The sequence below is a fragment of the Rhinatrema bivittatum genome, chromosome 3 (genome assembly GCF_901001135.1).
Source record: "Rhinatrema bivittatum chromosome 3, aRhiBiv1.1, whole genome shotgun sequence".
Lineage (NCBI taxonomy): Eukaryota > Metazoa > Chordata > Amphibia > Gymnophiona > Rhinatrematidae > Rhinatrema > Rhinatrema bivittatum.
The window spans coordinates 512663020-512685541 of NC_042617.1; the positions used below are offsets into that span (position 1 = coordinate 512663020).

The following is a 22522-nucleotide window of genomic DNA, read 5'->3' on the forward strand; positions in this document are numbered from 1 at the left end:
GCCACACAAATGGTTACATGATTGTGCTCAGCACCAAAACAGTTTGTGCAGAGCTTTCTGAAAGGGCTTAAAGTCATGTACAACTCATGTAAATGGGTTTTCATGTTTCTATGGTCCACAGCTCCCTTCAGTTCCTTTTCATTTGCCTTAGTCATTGGTTATATTTTGTTAGGTGGTGCCCATGTAGCATTTTCTTCAAGGTTTCACTGTGTCTTTACTTGGGCTTCAACTTTAAAAACCCTTGTAGTTTAATTATTAGTGTTTGGGTGAGGGGGAGGGGGTGTTGGGGGTTAGCATTTGTCTAAGCTTTCTATTTTTTCTGTGTTTGCTGAGGTGGTCCATGGACATTGTTCTTCCATTGCAGCTATGATAGTCTGTCTTACCAAGTATTTATCTCTTCATTTATCTTAAAAATACTAAATTCTTTGTTTGATAGTGCCTCGTTGACTTTCCTCACAATGTTGGAGAAGCAGACCAGCAATTTCAAGTGCATTCAAAAGATGGCCATCACTGACCATCACAAAAACTGGTAAACATGTTTGAGACAAGATTAGAATACCTCTGCTGAGATGTCACTTGGAGCAGTTTAAGTCTGGAAGATTAGGCTCCTCACCTATTTTGTCAGGGAACAGAAGGCTGGCCTTTCAGAGTTGGTAGTGAAGGCTTAATCTGAGGATCACAAATCTGCACCAGATGCAGGTGATGAGATTGTGTCAAAAGGGACAGCAGCCTCTTTGCTTGATCAAAATATAGGCCCAGGGTCTGGAGCCAAGACTAGAGCTTTTGGTGCTCAAGAACTGAACTGAAGAGGACTAGTGTTGAGCAGAAGCTTTGTAGCATCTGTGCACATCTTCAGGGCAAGGCTCTGAGATCCTTGAGATACAGAAGAGACTGCACTGTTCAAAAAATCCACAACTGGAAATCAGCTCTGCCTCTTGGATTCAGAAAATGCTGGGCTGGTTGGTGCTGGGCAAAATGGTAGAGACTATTGTTAAAAACAAAATTACTGGCCATAAAACATATACGTGGCTTAATGGGGAAGAATCATCATGGTTTTAGCATATGAACATCTTGTGTTACAAATCTATTAGATTTTTTTGAAGGTATAAATATGTGGATAAAGGTGAGCCTAGTTGATATAGTGTATTTGGCTTTTCGGAAGGCATTTGACAGAGTCTTACAAGAGAAACTCCTCAGAAAATTAAAAAGTAATGAGATAGGAGGCAGTGTCCTGTTGTGAATTGGTAACTGTTTAAAGACCATACACAAAACAGGACTAAATGGTCAATTTTCCAAATGGAGAATGGTCATTAGTAGAGTGTCCCAGGGCTTTGTATAGGGGCTTGGGATGTTTAACATATTCATAAATGATCTGGAAAAGGGAACGAGTGAGGTAATCAGATTTGCAGATGATACAAAATTATTCAAAGAAATTAAAATAGCAGATCTGAAAAGGAATGGAGAATAAAATGGAAAATATCATATTGCCTCTATACTAAGCCATGCCATGACTGTACCTTAAGTATTATGTGTAGTTCTGTTTGCTCAGTCTCCAAACGGACATAACATAAGTAGAAAAAGTACAGAAATTAGCAACAAAAATGATAAAGAGGATGGAATAGCACCCTTATGAAGATAGGCTAAACAGCTTAGGGCTCTTAAGATTGGAAAAGAGATGACTGAGAGAAGATATAATAGAGGTTTATAAAATTGTGAGTGGGGTAGAACAGGTAAAAAGGGGTGCCTCTTTGTTTTGAATAATAAAACAAAGAGGCACTCTTTGTTTTGAATAATAAAACAAAGAGGCACTCAGTGACAGTAACAACCAGCAGATTTAAAAGAAATTGTAGAAAGTACTTTTTCACTCAGTATATACATTCCAATTGTGGAATCTGTCTCCAGAAAACATGGTCAAGGTGACTATCATAGCAGGCTTTAAAAGAGGTTTGACAAATTCCTGGAGGGAAAGTCCGCAAAATGTTTGGGATCTTGCCAACTACTTGTAACCTGGATTGGCCACGTTTGTAAAGAGGATGCTGGGCTTGATGGACCCTCAGTCTGACCTAATATTGATTTATTTATTTATTTTTAATTTTTATATACCGACATTCTTGTATAATATACAAATCATACCGGTTTACATTAAAACAGGAGATGCAGGAAAAAAAGTTACCTTTGTCAAATACATTTAACATTAATAACAATGAAAATTGTTAACAAGGGATAACAACTATGAAAAAAGAGAAAGGTAAACAAAAGTGGAAGAAACATAGAAGTTAAAAAGAAAAAAAAAGAAAAAAGGTAGCACTAAGGGTTGCACAAAGGGGTGCACAAAGTGGAGTGCCCCTTTGTCGCGCCCCTTCGGCGCGCGACGCCAGGTGGAATGGCGCCGTTTACCGGCTCAACGCTGGGCTGGATAACATCACAAGGGGGTGGGTCTCATGCTCACTGTTTTTCTTCATAGCGATCTCCATTCACATTTTAAAGCTGATTTTTTTCATTTTTTTTTAGCTTTTCTCTTCAGTGAAGCATCTCAAAAGTGCCCGGTGCTGGTGGGCAGCCCCTTCTGCCTCGGTGCCAGGTGGAATGGCGCCGTTTACTGGCTCGACACTGGGCTGGATGACAGCTTCTTATGTTCTTATGCTATTAGCTAGACTTGGTAAAGCTTTTGCTTATTTCTGAGAGTGAGAAATCTACTTTTTAGGAGCTGCTGGGAACTTGTGATCTGGACTGGCCACTGTTGGAGACAGGATGCTAGTTTAAATGGACCTGACATACCAGGAGATGACTTTTCAGGCCACATAGGTCTTCTGCACCAGGGTTCAATATATTCTCAGATTTTTATCCAATATATGCCATTGAGTCAGAACCTGAAGAGTCCTGTGATACTATTTTTTTTGTGATGGAAGTTCTGTTCCAAAGAGGAATACTCCTTTGAACCCCCTTTAAAGTGTTCTCCATAGGCAAGGAAAAGATCTCCCCCTGAAAATCTATTCTTCCCAGATTTTAGGCTGTGTTTTTAGAGTTACAGGTTGAAGGTGAGCCCAGGGCACCTCCTCTTGGCCTTTTGTTTACCTTGATGCTACTAAAGACTTGATAGTAGCAGCCATCCATCCTCTCAGGATGTACAGAGAAGATCTGAGCAACCCTATACAACGTACTTCCTGTTTGTAAAATGACAAACGCAAAGCATTGTTTCCAAGCTTCTGAAAGATTTGACAAGCTCTAGTTACCACACCAGAGAGTGATAGACAAACTCGCCTTAAAAAGGACCAAGGAGGCAAGAGCTCGCACCTCAGTGCATCCGGGACGTGATTTTAAAACATAGGATTTGTTTTGGATAAAGCATTATTAGAATAATTTTATTATCTTTAGTTGTTAGCCACCTAGGACGAAGGATAGCATGGCCTGCAAATATTTTAATACACAAATAACACTATGCTTCAGTCCCATATACTGTTCTAGTAGAGCTACATGATGCAGTGCTTGCATGGATTCTTGGAAGATACACAGGGTTTCATTCAGTTTTTCCCTCAAGAGAAACTGGATGAATTCCTTCGCCCACTGGAGACTAGTGAGGACTGCCAAAAGCATTTATTCTGCATGAGATATGATACTTTTGAGATAGTATAGAGAGCTTCACCCTTGGCCATTGATGCCCACAATTTTTTATGGATGTGGGCATTAGGGAGAGCATACAAGAAAGGCTAGCTGAAGTGCCTTGCAAAAGTAGTCATTTCTTTTGAGAAAAGATCAAGGAAGCTGTGGAATGTGCGAAGGACTAAAACACTAACAACTAGATTTAAAAAGTGTTGCTCGCGCAAAAACAGTCCCATACACGCTTATGTGGGCTGCATGCGAGCAGTGTAAATTTTAAGAAGCCAGGAAGTACGCGCATACATACCTGTGTGCGCATCAAGAATAAGGAGGCAGAAAAGGGGGCAGGGCATGGGCATTCTGGGATGGGACCAAGACTTACATGCATAACCCCCAAATTTTGCAAGGCTGAATATGGCAACATGATCCATGTTACCTGTGCAACTTTACTACTAGTCCTGATGAGGCACAAGTCTGGAGCCAGAGGGATCCTGAACAGCAAGGGGGGGGGGGGGGGAGAGAGAGAGAGAGACTCTGTCTAAGGCACAAGCATCTGTAAACCCTTGTAACATACCCCCTTCCAAAACTATCCTGAGTTGAAAGTGCTCTCTTACAGTGGGAGATATATAATGTCCAATTGTCTCTCTCTCTCTCTCTCTCTCTCTCTCACCTTCCCCCTCCCCCCCCAATATGGTCACTTGTGCGAGTGCAAGCATAAAGGCTGCACACATCAGTACAGCAGGGATATTTTAAATGATACATGTGTACTTGCACTCACAATATAAAATTAAGCATATCTTTGCTCGCTTGCCCAGTGTGCACATCTATGGGCACATGCACACTCCTTTTAAAATTTACCTGTAAATAAAATGAATCCACAAGGGAATAACAATCACATACTGTATGAAAGAAGTGGATCACCCAAAGAAGACTTTATAAGAAGATTGCTGATGTAAAGCTCAAGTCACGAGCCATGTGTTGATGAGCAACATTATAATCAAAGCTCATCTGTATTTTTAGTCCATATTTCAATATGATTTGCAAATAAAACCAAAATGTATCATCTGTTTCATTCAGTTTTTATCATTTATTGACTAATTTGTTGTAACAACTAGAGTTGGCTGCAAGTAATAGAGTTTCCATATACGTCCCTTGATCAACAGCAAAATAACTTTGATGTAGCAGTTCCTCATCTCATTGACTTGTATATAGTTCTCTGATTCACAGAATGCTGAGCAGAAATATTTAGAAGCAGGAACATTTTAAAAATATATTACAAGAAGTACTTATCATGGAGCTTGAAAATGTAAAAAAATTAATAAATCCCAGTATGGCATGTTCTTATGTTCTTATCCTCTGACTCACCGTTATCCACCTGTTTATTAACCCCTCGAAAACAAATAGCAGATTGATGAAGTGAGACCTCCCTTGATTACATTCATATTGGCTGTATCCCATTAAACTATGTCTGTCTATATATTCTGTAATTTTATTCTTTAGAATAGTTTCTACCATTTTTCCCAGTACTGACATCAGGCTCCTAGAACAAGCCTAGAGCTTGGCATTACATTAGCCAGCCTCCAATCTTCAGGTACAATAGACTATTTTAGTGCTAGGTTGCAAAAAAACTAGTAATAGGTCTGCAGTTTTATTTTTTGAGTTCTTTCAGAACTTTAGGGTATAAACCATCTGGTCCAGTTGATTGTCTACTCTTTATTTTGACAGTTTGCCATATTACATCTTCCAGGTTCACCGTGATTTGATTTAGTTCCTCCAGATCGCTATTACATATTCTTTCTGGCATTGGTATCTCCCCAACATCATTCTTAGTAAACACAGAAGCAAAGAATTCCCTCCATTATGGCCTTTTATTCCCTATGTGCACTTTTTACCCCTCGATTATCTACAGTTGACTCCCTCAAAGGCTTCCAGATTCAGATGTATTTGAAAAAGTTTTATTATAAATTTTTGAATTCTATCACCTGCCTTATCAGTGTTTTGCTAGTGCTTATGTTTTTTCCTATTTTCTTCTTTTGGATCCTTTCTCCATTTTATAAAAAAAAGTTCTTTTGACTATAATAGCCTCTTTCACGTCACATTTTAACCTTGCCAGCAGTTGTTTGGGAAGTCTGACTTTTCTTTAAAACTATTTATTTAAACAAAGCACATAGAGAAGTATCAGGCTCATATTACAAAACTATGTATAACAATACAGAGTTTCGACACAGAAATATGACATGGTGAATTTATCTATTAACATATATTATTACAAAATGAAGTAATAAAGGCTCCCCACAACCAGTAAGGTAAACTAGACATTCAATGTCTTCCCCGCCAGTCCCAATAAAGAGACAAGCATCCTCATACATGTCCATTTAATCTCTGAGAGCATATGTCAATTTTTCAAATTTAGCAATTTCCACCACCTAGCTATCCCAGCAAGCTATGACTGGACCATTCTTCAACATGTGTGCAATAGTTAGTCTTGTGGCATCTTCTGCCTTTCTAATGTGTGGAATAGATTTGGTCTGGACTTCCAAGATAGTTCTTTTATGCAGCGTCCACACATGGTGTAAAATATATTTGCAGCTGCATCTTTTTGTTTATTTTTCCTATTTTCCTCATTTTATCATAGATTCCCTTTTGAAGGTTATATGCTAGAACAGGAGCTTTCCTTAATGTCCTCCTTCCAGTTAAGACAAATTCAATCACGTTTTGAACATTATTGCTAAGTGGCTCCACTACTTTTACCTCTTACATCCCTTCTCTTGTCCTTCACAACAGCTGCTTACACAACTTCTACATCTTTCAGAGTTTGGCTTTAAATCCTTCTCTATCAAGGATCACCTCAGTGCAATTGGCACCACAAACATGTAGAAGGAAACTACATTTCTATACAGCCTCTTGTCATATTTATGGCAGGCTTGCTTCAGCTGAAGCCTGCCTTCAAACTGCTCACTATTTCATAGGACATCAACCTGATTCCTGCCCATCTGATGAAAGCTTCCTTTAAGATTAGGCTCTTGTAGACTCAAGCCTGACTTGTAAGGTTGCATTTATTTTTGTGGCAGTCATTTAGCTTGGAAAGTCAGTGATCTCCAGACCCTAACTACTTATTGCCCATGCACCATATTTTATCATAACACTGTGGATTTCCATAATTATCTCAAGTTCCTGCATAAAGTGGTGTTGGATTTCCACCTTTATCAGTCAATTTCTTTTCAACATTTTTCCCTAGGTCACATCTTCATAAAGATGAAAAGGCCCTTCATTCCATGAAATTCTAGAGAGCTATCACCTTCTGCCTGGAATGGACCATAGAAAGTCCACACAAGTATTTTTTTTTTTTTTGATACTAATAGACCTGGGATGTGATGATAAAATGTAACATTTCTAATTGAATGGTAGATTGTATTTCCTTTGATATGCCCAAGTAGGTCTGATCTTAGAGGCACACATAAAGGCCCAAAATGTTAAGACCATGATGACAATGGTTGCCCACCTAAGGTCTACCTCCATTAAGATTTTCAAAGCTGCAACAGAGTTGAGTTCACACATTTACATGCCATTACTGTCTTGACTGGCTACCCAATGGGATAATAGTTTTGAACTGTCCATTCTCCATGCCTTTTTGAAAGGTAGATCCTAGCTCCATTTGCCCTAGGGCTCATTTTATTCTAGGTTATGCTCCATCTTATAAAATGTGAACAAAATAAAGGGGTTTGCTAACAAAAACATATTTACACCTATTGTCTGTTTTTGTTTTTCTCTGTTTGTTTTAAAGACAGCCCTTAGCTAGGAAATCCCAGTTGTGTAATTCTGTGAACTTTCCTGTCTTCAGAGAATGTGAAGTTGCTTACCTATAACAGATGTTCTCTGAAGATAGCATTTCACTAGTCACACAAACCCTCCCTTCTCTCCTTTGAATGATTTCTTCTGCAAGTCAAAGTTAGTATTTTACTATTTTGTTATTTATTGAATTGTGCATTCTTAAATATAGTTTGTAAATTGTTGATGTATTTTATGCTGTACCATGTTTAGAGCACCATGATGATTAGGTATGCAACAAATGTAAATAAATACATGGAACTGAGGGGAGCTGCAGGTTTACAGCAGTGCAGGAACTCTTTAACAGAAAACAGTAAGGGCCTTTATACAAAGCTCTGGAATAAACAGTATGTTTGCCACTATACACAGTCATATAACCCTCTTATGTGACTGATGAACTGCTGTTTTCAGAGAACACCTGTTACAGGTAAACAGCTTTCCTGTCCCTTGATCTCTCTTTCAGATATTATCTTTTCTGTCCTTAGATTGATACTTCACAATACCCTTGATATCATATGCTCCATGACTGTTCTCCCTCCCCTTGAATTTTGTTCACAGTAGACCAGCAAAAATAATACATTTACTAATCTAGTTTTTCAACTTCTGTTTATCTATTATTTGATGACTCTCTAGCTTTTAGTGGTGCACAGGGCCTGTATACCAGTCAATCCCCATTTGATTTCTGCGACCCTCCGGAGCCATTGCACCTTGGGCTGAATCCTTTTCCAGTGCGAAATGACGACAGTCCCCATTCTGGACTAACAGCAGAACAGGGAAGGGGAGCTGTAATTGGACCGAACTCCTTTCAGCCAAATACTGGTATGTACGCCAACCAAGACTACAGTTAGAAAAACTGTATTTGGAAATCCTTTGCTTCTCTTGACATTTTATAACAGCATACTACACTGGATCATGTATTCAGTTATCACACTGTAAATCTTTAAAAAATATAAAATATAATAGAAGAAAGCATCTCAGATCAGTAGCTGACTCAAAAAGGCATTAGGACTGACCAGAATTTCACATCACCTGTTATTAGATGTCCCCTAATGTTCTGAAAACTTTTAAGAAGGATAAGAAACAATTTTAAACCCCCTAAACCGATAGAGGATTAGGGTTCAGATTATGACTGGGAAAGAGAACCAACCTTCATCAGGATATTTGCCAAATAGACTTAAAAATCCAGGATGATAGGCAGAATACTTTTGTATCTGAAAGAATACAAACAGAGGCTATTTTTGCTTATTTTAAAAAATATTTCTTTCTTAGGATCTGATTTGCTATGCTGTTTTCCATAGACACAGAATGGGAAAAAAGTTTTAGAAAATCAGGTCCTTAGTTTATTAAAAAAAAAAATAAAATCCAATTGAGCATTTTATAATAAAAAAAAATCCAATTGAGCATTTTATAATTTAAAAAAAATCCAATTGAGCATTTTATAATAATGTTGATATCTTTAACTATGGACTGTACAAGCGGGTAAAAGCTATGATCTAAATCCTTATTGAATAGCTATCCTCACAAGACCATACCTAACAACATACAATTGTGGATAACATTTTAGGCATCCCTAGTCAAATTGTATGTTTCTTAGCATCCAGTCAGATGAATCCAGAGCAAGTAGGTTATGCACCTCTACCAGGAGATGGAGACGGAGAAAACTGACGTCAAAGTGTATATACCAGTGTATATAAATCAGCCTGCCAGTATTCTATGTCTCTGGCAGATGGTGAACGTGCATCTCCCTACTGGGGATTGCTTCATTTTGAGAAAGGAGAATTAAGGAAATAAATTCGCCCTGCTTTCCTGCGGTGATACCAAACGGTCCCTCCCCTAGTTGAGAATTCCTGAGGTGATTTCTGTGGTCCCTCAGATGAGTGCCTTGGTTCAGTAGCTGGTTTTCAGCTGGCATGGACTTAGCTGCTTAAGCAACTGAAAGGCAGCAGGTGCAGGAAGCCAAGCGCAGTGGCGACAGCACATGCCCTCTCCCCCTGCAGTCTGATACCATCTCTGTACTCAACTAGGTAAGGCTGATCTCCAGTAAGTTAAAAAAAAAAAAAAAAGAAATGTAATATTCAGAGACTTAGAAGGAGGCTTTTGTTGCATAGGGCTTCTCCTTTCCCCGGTTTCTGTGCTCAGCATGCCATTCCAATGTTCATCCCGCTCTGTGGGAGGTTGAGGGACGTGGGTAGCATGACGGGCTGAGCAGCCTCCTTAGGCTAGGCCCCGATCCGATGTTTTTTCGCTGTGCACCACATAGTAGGCCGCAACGGCATTTTGCACGCTTTCTCAGGCTGCCTTCTACAGGATTGTTGGTTTGGCGTGTGCGTCTAGCTGTGTGCCCAGTTTTTGGCCATTCAGTTGGGCCTTATAGTCTGTGCGTCCATGTTACATGATCTGTACTGTGCGCTTATGTGTTTTGGGTGCTTATCTTTGGGACATCTAAGTCTTGGACGCCTAGTTAGGCGTTTAGGTTTGGGTCGCCTACGTGTTGGGCACCTAAATTGAAAATATATATATTAAAAAAAAAAAAGACGCACACTTACGGCCGCCACTCAGCGTGATGTCAGCCATAATGACGCCTATTCCTAAGAAGCCTTTTTTCTTTCCACTGCCTGTCAAGATAGGGCATTTCAGCCAGGAGTGCCCGCTATCTTGTGCCAGCGCTGTTTGGAGGCTCAGGGAGAATTATCTTCATCTGATTTCACTAAACCTGGTTATATCGCAATGACAGAGAGGAGCACTCGGGAGGAGGTGTGGCGCTTTATGTCCGGGATGGCATAGAGTCCAACAGGATAAACATCCTGCATGAGACTAAATACAAAATTGAATCTTTATGGGTAGAAATCCCTTGTGTGTCGGGGAAGACTATAGTGATAGGGGTATACTACCGTCCACCTGGTCAAGATGGTGAGACGGACAGTGAAATGCTAAGAGAAATTAGGGAAGCTAACCAAATTGGTAGTGCAGTAATAATGGGAGACTTCAATTACCCAAATATAGACTGGGTAAATGTATCATCGGGTCACGCTAGAGAGATAATGTTCCTGGATGGAATAAATGATAGCTTTATGGAGCAATTGGTTCAGGAACCGACGAGAGAGGGAGCATTTTTAGATCTAATTCTCAGTGGAGCACATGACTTGGTGAGAGAGGTAACGGTGGTGGGTCCGCTTGGCAATAGTGATCATAATATGATCAAATTTGATTTAATGACTGGAAAAGGAACAGTGTGCAAATCCAAGGCTCTCGTGCTAAACTTTCAAAAGGGAAACTTTGATAAAATGAGAAAAATTGTTAGAAAAAAAACTGAAAGGAGCAGCTACAAAAGTAAAAAATGTCCAAGAGGCGTGGTCATTGTTAAAAAATACCATTCTAGAAGCACAGTCCAGATGTATTCCACACATTAAGAAAGGTGGAAAGAAGGCAAAACGATTACCGGCATGGTTAAAAGGGGAGGTGAAAGAAGCTATTTTAGCCAAAAGATCTTCATTCAAAAATTGGAAGAAGGATCCAACAGAAGAAAATAGGGTAAAGCATAAACATTGGCAAGTTAAATGTAAGACATTGATAAGACAGGCTAAGAGAGAATTTGAAAAGAAGTTGGCTGTAGAGGCAAAAACTCACAGTAAAAACTTTTTAAAATATATCCGAAGCAGAAAGCCTGTGAGGGAGTCAATTGGACCGTTAGATGATCGAGGGGTTAAAGGGGCACTTAGAGAAGATAAGGCCATCGCGGAAAGATTAAATGATTTCTTTGCTTCGGTGTTTACTGAAGAGGATGTTGGGGAGGTACCCGTAATGGAGAAGGTTTTCATGGGCAATGATTCAGATGGACTGAATCAAATTACGGTGAACCTAGAAGATGTGGTATGCCTGATTGACAAACTGAAGAGTAGTAAATCAACTGGACCGGATGGTATACACCCCAGAGTTCTGAAGGAACTAAAAAATGAAATTTCAGAACTATTAGTAAAAATTTGTAACTTATCATTAAAATCATCCATTGTACCTGAAGACTGGAGGATAGCAAATGTAACCCCAATATTTAAAAAGGGCTCCAGGGGCGATCCGGGAAACTACAGACCGGTTAGCCTGACTTCAGTGCCAGGAAAAATAGTGGAAAGTGTTCTAAACATCAAAATCACAGAACATATAGAAAGACATGGTTTAATGGAACAAAGTCAGCATGGCTTTACCCAGGGCAAGTCTTGCCTCACAAATCTGCTTCACTTTTTTGAAGGAGTTAATAAACATGTGGATAAAGGTGAACCGGTAGATATAGTATACTTGGATTTTCAGAAGGCGTTTGACAAAGTTCCTCATGAGAGGCTTCTAGGAAAAGTAAAAAGTCATGGGATAGGTGGCAATGTCCTTTCGTGGATTGCAAACTGGCTAAAAGACAGGAAACAGAGAGTAGGATTAAATGGGCAATTTTCTCAGTGGAAGGGAGTGGACAGTGGAGTGCCTCAGGGATCTGTATTGGGAACCTTACTTTTCAATATATTTATAAGTGATCTGGAAAGAAATACGATGAGTGAGATAATCAAATTTGCAGATGACACAAAATTGTTCAGAGTAGTTAAATCACAAGCAGATTGTGATAAATTGCAGGAAGACCTTGTGAGACTGGAAAATTGGGCATCCAAATGGCAGATGAAATTTAATGTGGATAAGTGCAAGGTGATGCATATAGGGAAAAATAACCCATGCTATAATTACACAATGTTGGGTTCCATATTAGGTGCTACAACCCAAGAAAGAGATCTAGGTGTCACAGTGGATAACACATTGAAATCGTCGGTACAGTGTGCTGCGGCAGTCAAAAAAGCAAACAGAATGTTGTGAATTATTAGAAAGGGAATGGTGAATAAAACGGAAAATGTCATAATGCCTCTGTATCGCTCCATGGTGAGACCACACCTTGAATACTGTGTATAATTCTGGTCGCCGCATCTCAAAAAAGATATAATTGCGATGGAGAAGGTACAGAGAAGGGCTACTAAAATGTTAAGGGGAATGGAACAGCTCCCCTATGAGGAAAGACTAAAGAGGTTAGGACTTTTCAGCTTGGAGAAGAGACGACTGAGGGGGGATATGATAGAGGTGTTTAAAATCATGAGAGGTCTAGAACGGGTAGATGTGAATTGGTTATTTACTCTTTCAGATAGTAGAAAGACTAGGGGGCACTCCATGAAGTTAGCATGGGGCACATTTAAAACTAATCGGAGAAAGTTCATTTTTACTCAACGCACAATTAAACTCTGGAATTTGTTGCCAGAGGATGTGGTTAGTGCAGTTAGTATAGCTGTGTTTAAAAAAGGATTGGATAAGTTCTTGGAGGAGAAGTCCATTACCTTAGTTCACTTAGGGGTAGATTTTCAAAAAACGCGAATAGGCGTACTTTTGCTGGCGCATCAGGCGCCAGCAAAAGTACGCCTATACTGCTAAGGCGACTGCTATACGCCTATACTGCTAAGGCGACTAAATAGATTAAAGGTCCCTCACTGTTTCTACAGAATTGAGACACTTTGTGTTAGATCATCTTCATGGCATTTTTTAACATTTCTAGCATTTTTTAACATTTTTTAACGATGCATTTTCCACAGTTAGGACGACATTGCTTTAAGAGCACTTACCGGACCCGGCGCCATTTCTCTGTCTCGGAATTTGGCAGAGGAACGGCTGAGACAGAGTCTGATTTTATATTGAGTGCTCCGAATTCACCTGACATCCAGTCTACCCCTGATTTCGGCGGGAAATCACATAAAATGGAACCATTCTATCTCTTTGTTCAATCCATCGGGAATGACTGATTGTAATTGAAAAATCCATTTTTGCTCGCATTGTCTTAGTTTCTTCACTCGATTTCCCCCTCGCCAGTGCTGATTGACTATCTCTAGTATTGTCCACTTAATATCTTTAAATTCATGTCCAAAGTCTTTGAAATGTACAACTAAGGGTTCCTCTAGTCTGTCAGAGTTTAAACAACACTTATTTATTTATTTATTTATTTATTTAACAATTTTTATATACCGGCATTCGTAGGACACATCATGTCGGTTCACAATTAACTGAGAAAGGAAATTACAATGAACGAGGATAGAGAGAGTTAACGATATTACTTGTGTTCAGTCAGATGGATTCTTACTTGGCGTTTGGTCATGCCCACGTATGTCAGTGGGCATGGGCAAAAAATAGCTTAGACCACATGTGGAATGGCAGGAAAAGTCTGGTAATGTTATTACTTTACCTGTTGCTGTGGTAATATTTGTTCGAGAGGATCTGAGCGGACAGACCATGCATTTAGTACATTGTTTTAGGGGTTCCAAATTATTAGGGGGTTTAAAACAACTTGCTCATATGACATAATCCCTGATATTTCTGCCCCGAGAGTAAGCAATCCTTAGTGGTTGATTGATTAAGGGGTGGATCTGTTGAACAATCCCCCAATGCTTCCTAATAGCTCTACTGATTGAGGCCAACATGAGTGTGTCTCTCAACACAATGGTCTGTGGGTTTGATTCTTGCTCAGATGTTTTTGGCAAAAAAAGATATTCTCTGTTGGAGTATAATGCCCTCCGATAGGCTTTCTTGACACAAATTTGATTAAGAGCTTTATTGTGCGTTGAGTGAAAAAGAATTTTCTCCGATTAGTCTTAAATGTGCTACTTGCTAACTTCATGGAATGCCCCCTAGTCCTTCTATTATTCGAAAATGTAAATAACCGATTCACATCTACTCATTCAAGACCTCTCATGATCTTAAAGACCACTATCATATCCCCCCTCAGCCGTCTCTTCTCCAAGCTGAACAGCCCTAACCTCTTCAGCCTTTCCTCATAGGGGAGCTGTTCCATCCCCTTTATCATTTTGGTTGCCCTTCTTTGTACCTTCTCCATCGCAACTATATCTTTTTTAAGATGTGGCGACCAGAATTGTACACAGTATTCCAGGTGCGGTCTCACCATGGAGCGATATAGAGGCATTATGACATTTTCCGTTTTATTAACCATTCCCTTCCTAATAATTCCTAACATTCTGTTTGCTTTTTTGACTGCTGCAGCACACTGAGCCGACGATTTTAAAGTATTATCCACCATGATGCCTAGATCTTTTTCCTGGGTGGTAGCTTCTAATATGGAACCTAACATCGTGTAACTACAGCAAGGATTATTTTTCCCTATATGCAACACTTTGCACTTGTCCACATTAAATTTCATCTGCCATTTGAATGTCCAATCTTCCAGTCTTGCAAGGTCTTCCTGTAATGAATCACAATCTGCTTGTGATTTAACTACTCTGAATAATTTTGTATCATCCTCAAATTTGATAACCTCACTCATTGTATTCCTTTCCAGATCATTTATATATATATTGAAAAGCACCAGTCCAAGTACAGATCCCTGAGGCACTCCACTGTTTACCATTTTCCACGGAGAAAATTGACCATTTAATCCTACTCTCTGTTTCCTGTCTTTTAACCAGTTTGTAATCCACGAAAAGACATCACCTCCTATCCCATGACTTTTTAGTTTTCTTAGAAGCCTCTCATGAGGAACTTTGTCAAACGTTTTCTGAAAATCCAAATACACTATATCTACCGGTTCACCTTTATCCACATGTTTATTAACCCCTTCAAAAAATTGAAGATTTGTTGGGCAAGACTTCCCTTGGGTAAATCCATGTTGACTGTGTTCCATTAAACCATGTCTTTCTATATGCTCTATGAATTTGATCTTGAGAAAAGTTTCCCTATTTTTCCCGGCACTGAAGTCAAGCTCACTGGTCTGTAGTTACCCGGATCGCCCCTGGAGCCTTTTTTAAATATTGGGGTTACATTGGCCACCCTCCAGTCTTCAGGTACAATGGATGATTTTAATGATAGGTTACAAATTTTAACTAATAGATCAGAAATTTCATTTTTGAGTTCCTTCAGAACCCTAGAATGCATTCCATCCGGTCCAGGTGATTTGCTACTCTTTAGTTTTTCGATCTGGCCTACTACATCTTCCAGGTTCACAGTGATTTCGTTCAGTTCGTCTGACTCATCACCCCTGAAAACCATCTCCGGAACTGGTATCTCCCCAACATCCTCATTAGTAAACACGGAAGCAAAGAATTTATTTAGACTTTCTGCAAGACTTCCCCCTAAGAGCCCCTTTAAACCCCTCTGTCATCTACTGGTCCAACCGACTTCCTCTCAGGTTTCTTGCTTCGGATATATTTTTTAAAAGTTTTTATTATGAGTTTTTGCCTCAATGGCCAACTTCAATTCAAATTCTCTCTTCGCCTGTCTTATCAATGTTTTACACTTAACTTGACAATGCTTATATTTTATCCTATTTTCTTCAGATGAATCTTTCCAATTTTTGAAGGATTTTTTTGGCTAAAATAGCCTCTTTCACCTCACCTTTTAACCATGACGGTAATCGTTTTGCCTTCCTTCCACCTTTCTTAATGTGTGGAATACATATGGACTGCGCCTCTAGGATTGTATTTTTAAACAATGTCCATGCCTGTTGAACACTTTTAACCTTTGCAGCTGCACCTTTCAGTTTTTTTCTAACTATTTACCTCATTTTATCAAAGTTTCCCTTTTGAAAGTTTAGTGGTTAGAGCTGCAGATTTACTTATTGCCCCCCTTCCAGTTATTAGTTTAAATTTGATCATGTTATGATCACTATTGCCATGACATATTCAAAGGAGAGGGTGGCGCCCGAGTGCCCTAAGTGACCTCAGTGTATTAATGGCAAACGCAATTGCCCATGCCAGTCCGGAGAGGTCGGCGAGGAGAGGCGGAGGTAGCCATCTTTGCCAGAGGAGAGGAAAGAGATAGAAAAGAGGTGAGACAGAGAGGGCGCAACTGTCTGCGACTGACGGGCGCAACAGGCTCCTGGTGGATTCACCTCTTCAACTTCCAGCACCAGGAACCTGTTTCAGCAGGACCTGTTGTTATCCAATTCAATTTTGTTTCATAGTATGGCCCTTGAAAAGGCTCGTTTGCTGAAACAAGGATACTTTGCGGCAGTGATTTCCACCTTGCTAAGAGCTAGAAAGTTCTCCACTTCCTTGGCCTGTGTGTGGGTTTGGAGAGTATTTGAGGCCTTGTGTGAGGATCAAGATACTCTTCCTTCCTTGGTCAAGATTCTGCTCATTTTGGAATTTTTGCAGGATGGCGTGAATAAAGGCTTTGTTCTTAATTCCTTAAAGGTACAAGTAGCGGCTCTTGCCTGTATCAGGGGTCAGGTAAATGGTGGATCTTTGTTAGCTCATCCTGATGTGGCCCGTTTTCTGAAAGGAGCGAAAAATCTTTGTCCTCCTTTGTTTTTTCCAGTGCCCATGGAGTCTTAATTTTTGGGGGATTTTTTGACAAGCCCTACATTTAGACCGCTCCATACCCTGTCCTTGCAACCGCACTGCTGACCTTGAAAACGGCGTTCCTTGTGGCAGTTTGTTCTGTGCATAAGGTTTCTGAATTGCAGACCTTGACTTGCCAGGAGCCATTTTTCCAGGTGACTTCCAGGGGCAGTACAGCTGTATTCTGTTCCTTTTTACTGAAGGTGATCACTGAGTTTCATTTGAATCAGTCCATTGCCCTGCTGTCTCTGGACAGAGAGGGAGAATCAGAGGAGTGTTATCTGTTGCGACCTTTGGATGTCGAGACATATTTTCAGGTATCTAGAGGTTACTGTGCCTTTGCAGAAGTCCAATCGCCTGTTTGTTCTTCACAGTGATACTAGACAGGGAAAGCCAGCCTCAGGAGCTACAATAGCTCACTGAATTAAGAAGGTAGTCATGGCTGTAAATGTGGATGCTGGGAAGCCATTACTTAGTCAGGTTAGGGTTCATTCCATTAGGGTTCAGGCAGTGTCATGAGCAGAAGTTAGATTGTTGTCTCCCATCAACATTTGCTGTGCTGCACCATGGCCCTCCTCACACACCTTTTCCAGGTATCGTCTGGATGTTCAGGCCGGGGAGGACGCAGGGAGCCCCCCACTCTATTCGGGAGTAGCTTGGATATATCCCACTTGTTCTGGATTCATCTGACGATGCTAAAAAATGAGAAATTACTACTTACCTGATAACTTCCTTTTCTTTAGGACAGTCAAATGAATCCAGCTTTCCTCCCTTGGCTGCCAAATAATTGGCTAATGATCTTCCTGTGTTACCTACGTGTTACAGGGATTACTAGTAAGTGTTAATCCAATCCCAAGTCTAGTGTTAATTACGTTCTTGTCTGAGCTCAGTGTTGCCTATTGGCTGAATATTGCAATAGTTATCTGTTTTTAATCAAGTATTTTGCTAGACTGTCCACAGTTGCTTTTGAAGAAAATTCTGGCAGGCTGATGTCACTGCAGGGGTATATATACTGTGACGTCAGTTTGCTCTGTCTCCATCTGCTGGTAGAGGTGCATAACCCACTTGTTCTGGATTCATCTGACTGCCTAAAGAAAAGGAAATTATCAGGTAAGTAGTAATTTCTCATTTCAATGAACCTCTTAAGAGAACAGAAGCTGGCACAACCTCTACATTGCAAAAAGATGTTTTGTTTTACTTTATACAATATTTAATGCAAAATTAATATTTATTTGCTAATTTTAACAGATTGAGAATAATAAAAAAGAGAATATGGAATGTACAAAAATGTGGGCACCCTTCCAGTTTATTCATTACTGCTTTAAAAAAAAAAGTTTTTAATAAGGCCCAAAACATTGATTGGCTCGTCTTCAGTTAGTCAGATGAAGGCAATTTCATGATTTTAACAAATACTCTGGTATTAAACCCTAAAAGACACAAAGACCCTGTAAATAATACTCTGTGCTTAGGGCCAGGGACACAGGAACACTTAGACTCAGTAAAAGGTATAAAGTATTTTTATTCGGCAATATAAGTGTTCTTGGGAGATGCTGGATACTGGGTGCTCTTAGTCTTACAAATTGACCAGCATCTCGTTGGATACAGGAAGTGACCCTTCTTTTATAGATAAACATACAATATTGTCGAAGCTTCTAGACTTACGTGACTGCCCAAAGACTCATTTACAGAGTCACATCATGCTGTTGACATGACAACCTCTCCCTGAACTGCCCTGATTAGTTTTCCCAGGCGTAGCCCATTTGCCCTCACTCTCCAGATAATCCTTTGTTCTGTTAATTATCTTGTCCAGTGAGATTTTAACAGAATAGTGGCTGAAGCTCCCGCCGTTGGTTTCTTCTTTGTGACCCAATGAATAGGCATCACCTTTCTGGTGCCAGCTTGTTTACCTGTCAGGGACATTCTGCAAGTCATGCTCAGAAAGTCACTCAGAGTTCATTCAGCCCAGGCAGGCTAAAGAATAGCAGAGGCATCTCTTGGTTTGCTGTTCAGGCATACTTCTCATTTCCCTCTTGTGCCACTTACAAATGGCTAGAGTGGCACACCCAAGTACCAGAGGTGAAGACAGAACAGTGAAAAGTGTCTATGGCAAATGGGCTAAATGGGTAAGCTAACAACTAACCTTGTGTGTGTATTGTTATCCCTCTAGATCCCCCCTAAAGTAAATGAGACTTATAGGCAGACATGCACTCATGAATTGACAAATAATAACAGCATAACTAATTTTCACTAGGTAGCCATTAGCTCTATAATTGAGCTATACGGATACCTGCGTTATAAAAAGGTCCTAAATTATAATAGCAAGACCACATATGTTATTTTTTTCAGAGTCAAATAATTACACAATAGTGGTGTAACAGGTAAAGATAAGGAGAACAAAGAGAGAATAGTATGAAAATATTATGTTTCTCATATAATACTAGGTATACTGGGCAAGTCTTTTCAAGGAGTACTGTTATTGTAAACAACTACCCAGGATAATATTAATTAAAATGGCAAGCAGGGATATAATCAATGCACGTTACCAGAAAAGTGAAGGAAGCCAAGAAAATAGAAGAAAACCAAGAATCAGCAGAAGGACTCATACTATGTTGTGCATACATCCTGTGGGACAAGTTATAAAAGTGTTGAAAAAAAATAAGACATGTTCAGGTCATAGACAGAAATGGGCCTAGGTGAACAGAAGTGTCACACTACCAGAGCACATCTGTGAGAGGTTGTGAATAAACTCTAGGTAAAGAAACCAATAGGTAGTGTTACAGGAAGAAATACTCAAAAAGGTATATAGGGAAAAATAGAAGAGGCTCATTAAATTCTGTATATTGGGTACAGAAAGATACTTGTGCAGAAGCAGCAATAGAGCAGAATTTACCTCAAAGGAATATTTGACTTATACCATGACATAGCACACTGTCAAGTGGCCAGGAATAGGACAGGGGGACTGATTAGTGTGATCAGATTAGCTTTCATAAATAAAAGTAAAAGAGAACATATCAAATAATCATCTGACTCATCAAGTAAATGCATATACTCATTATAAGGTCTAGGACTGGATAATGCAACAAAATCCTGGAACTGTAAGGCTACTAAAGATTGCCTCAATTCAAACTGTGGTATTAACATGAAATCTAAATAGTGGCATCTTTAAATGAGTACATAACTAAAATATTGACTAGGTGTATCATTTCATATTTTGTTATTGACAATCAGTTATCATATATGAAATAAAGGTCCATATCATGAAAAGTGCATGATGACTTCTGTGCATAGGATAGGATGATTTCTAAAATCAATGACATCTGATGTATGCAGCTTCCTCCTGCTGGGTGAATTCTAGACATCAAAGCACAGCCTCTTAAATCAGCATTAGATGTATATATTATTAAAGCCTAGTAAGAACAAAACAAATTAAAATTAATCAATGAGACAAAATCTGTCATGGCCTTAGCTCCCTACATCTATCCTTACATCTGCATAATAATCTCTTTATTATTAGGTAATATGCTATAGTCTCAGGAACACAGATAACTTAAATGCTCAGACATCACACAAAAACATGCATTTCACTAGACTGACATATAAATTCATTCATTGCATTCTTCAGGTGTCATGACACACACATAACACAAAAAAGACAAACAACAATTAACATATTTGAGCTCAAAAAGTATTTGGATCGATCCATAATAAAACAAAAATCAAAATGATCTATTTAAAAATGGAAAAAAAAATCAAACTGAGGAAAAATATAATCTTCAAGCTTTTACAGCTCAAATGGCAAAGATGTTTTCTTTTTTCAATCTGGAAAGATATAAAATCTGGCATACAATAAAGTAAGGTAATAGTTAAAGTGAAATTGCAGCATGGTTGAAATTAACAATCTGATATATCTTAATTCAGCAAATAGCAGTCAAGTGAAGTTCTTGTTTTCTTTTGTTATGCAACTGGGAAGCACTACACAAGCTGTGGTGAGTGAGCTGTTCTCCATCTGGGATTTAAAACCCTTTGTGTTCCTTTTCTTAAGGGGATAATGGTAGTGCTTTGTAATTCAAAGATTGAAAATCTGCCACCTTTGTTAATGGTCCTGCAAATGCACCTTCAATACTTGTACCATCAACTCCTAGCTTAATTCCTAAAAATGAAACCTGGTACAGACCCAATCATTCCCTTCATCTAACACCACATCCCTCTAGTGAGGTATAAGCAAAACTAAGAAATATCTATCATCATTAGAATATAACATAAATGCTGTAATTAACAAATACTGCAGCATGGAGTTAATGCATATTAGTGCCTTCTGTTTGTTTCTGACCTTTGTTTAATTAAAATAAATCATATCTTCACACAATTGTTTAAAAGCAAACCCATGGTGAGAGGTTTAAATGCAACTGTTCTCTCAGTAATAACACAGTTCTAAAAACTTAAATGAAACTATGAGCATCATGATTACTGTGAACGTAAGATTCCTTGTAGCAAGCAAGGGTTAAATCACTCAGCCCTGTGCTATCTTGAAGGGGAGGGGGCGAAGAAAAACAGCATAGAACTGAAAGATTCCTTTGTCTGTTTAATGAACTGCAGCAATTAAGTCAAATGTCCCTGTATACAACACTGCCAGCATTTTACAAATGTCCAGATTTACGTTTAACTGCAATCACTAAACTTTTTGACAAGGAAACATTTTACACAAAATCTTAACCTATATAAATAGATTCACACAGACAGAGAAAAATAGGCTTCCTTGTTAAAGCTAATCAGAGGGGGAAAAGAAAGGATTAACCACATATGTTTGTAATTATTAAGCAACGAAAGCAAAAAGCAACACAGAAATCTAAGGAGCATATTAGCCTGCTTTAAAACCATTGTCACCTTCCTGTAAAAGAGAGAAGAGACCAAACTTTTCCTCACCAGACTAATTATAACTTTCAAATTTACCCCCTGTGAGGATGTTCACATACAAACAACATCACTATGTCCCTGCTAATGCAATCAAATTCACTTCCGCCCACTTCCAACAACACAAATTTCTGTTTTCAAACTAAACAGATCAATTCATTGAAATGGAGTCGCTCTCTTTTCTTTTTTTTTTTCTTTCTCTCTGCCCATGCACTCAAGCGAAAAAATGTCCAAATCCCTCTACCACGGATATTATTTCCCCCAAGTGTAATTACTGCACCTATTAATTGATTCTGGGGGTAACTTGCATTACACCCATCCTGTCCATATCGTATTTCTGACTCAAATTCCTTATCTGGACCTGCTTTAACTCCTTCTGTCCCAGTCACCTTATTTGTCTCTCCCCCCTTTTGTTTATTTAACTGTTCGATCTGCATAGAGCATAATTTATTTTGGATTTTAGTCAAATCATCAGCTCCTTTACCTTGCCTCCCTAACATAGAAATCACCATAATGGCATATACTAAGGAACATTTTGCAAAAATTTATTCTGATCCTCCTCCTTCCTCACTTTTTTTTTTTTAAACAGAAGCTCTAAAACGCAATATCTGATAGGAGAGTTAACACACAATCACTATGCACTGTACATGTGCACACAATCAAACAATGGAAAATATATATATATATAATAAAAAAATACTCACACTAATGAAAAATAATATACATACGTACAAAATGGATCCATCATGCGCAAACCTCCAGGGAAAGCACGAAAATCTCTTGAAGCCTGGTCTCTGGGCTCAAATGTCTTCCGGGAACTCCATCAA

At 39.1% G+C, this 22522-nt stretch overlaps 1 protein-coding gene across 3 annotated transcripts in view; it reads left to right on the forward strand.

Annotated features, from left to right (window-relative positions):
* Positions 1-22522, forward strand: part of NCOA1 (nuclear receptor coactivator 1) — a 1093244-nt gene that overhangs the window by 905115 nt on the left and 165607 nt on the right. For 2 of the 3 annotated variants that reach the window (XM_029596190.1, XM_029596191.1), the window contains exon 16: positions 8059-8244. The exons of the other annotated variant lie outside the window; for it this stretch is intronic. In XM_029596190.1, coding sequence (XP_029452050.1) covers positions 8059-8244 — 186 coding nt within the window. The remainder of the gene's footprint in view (positions 1-8058; positions 8245-22522) is intronic. 3 annotated transcript variants of the gene reach the window in all.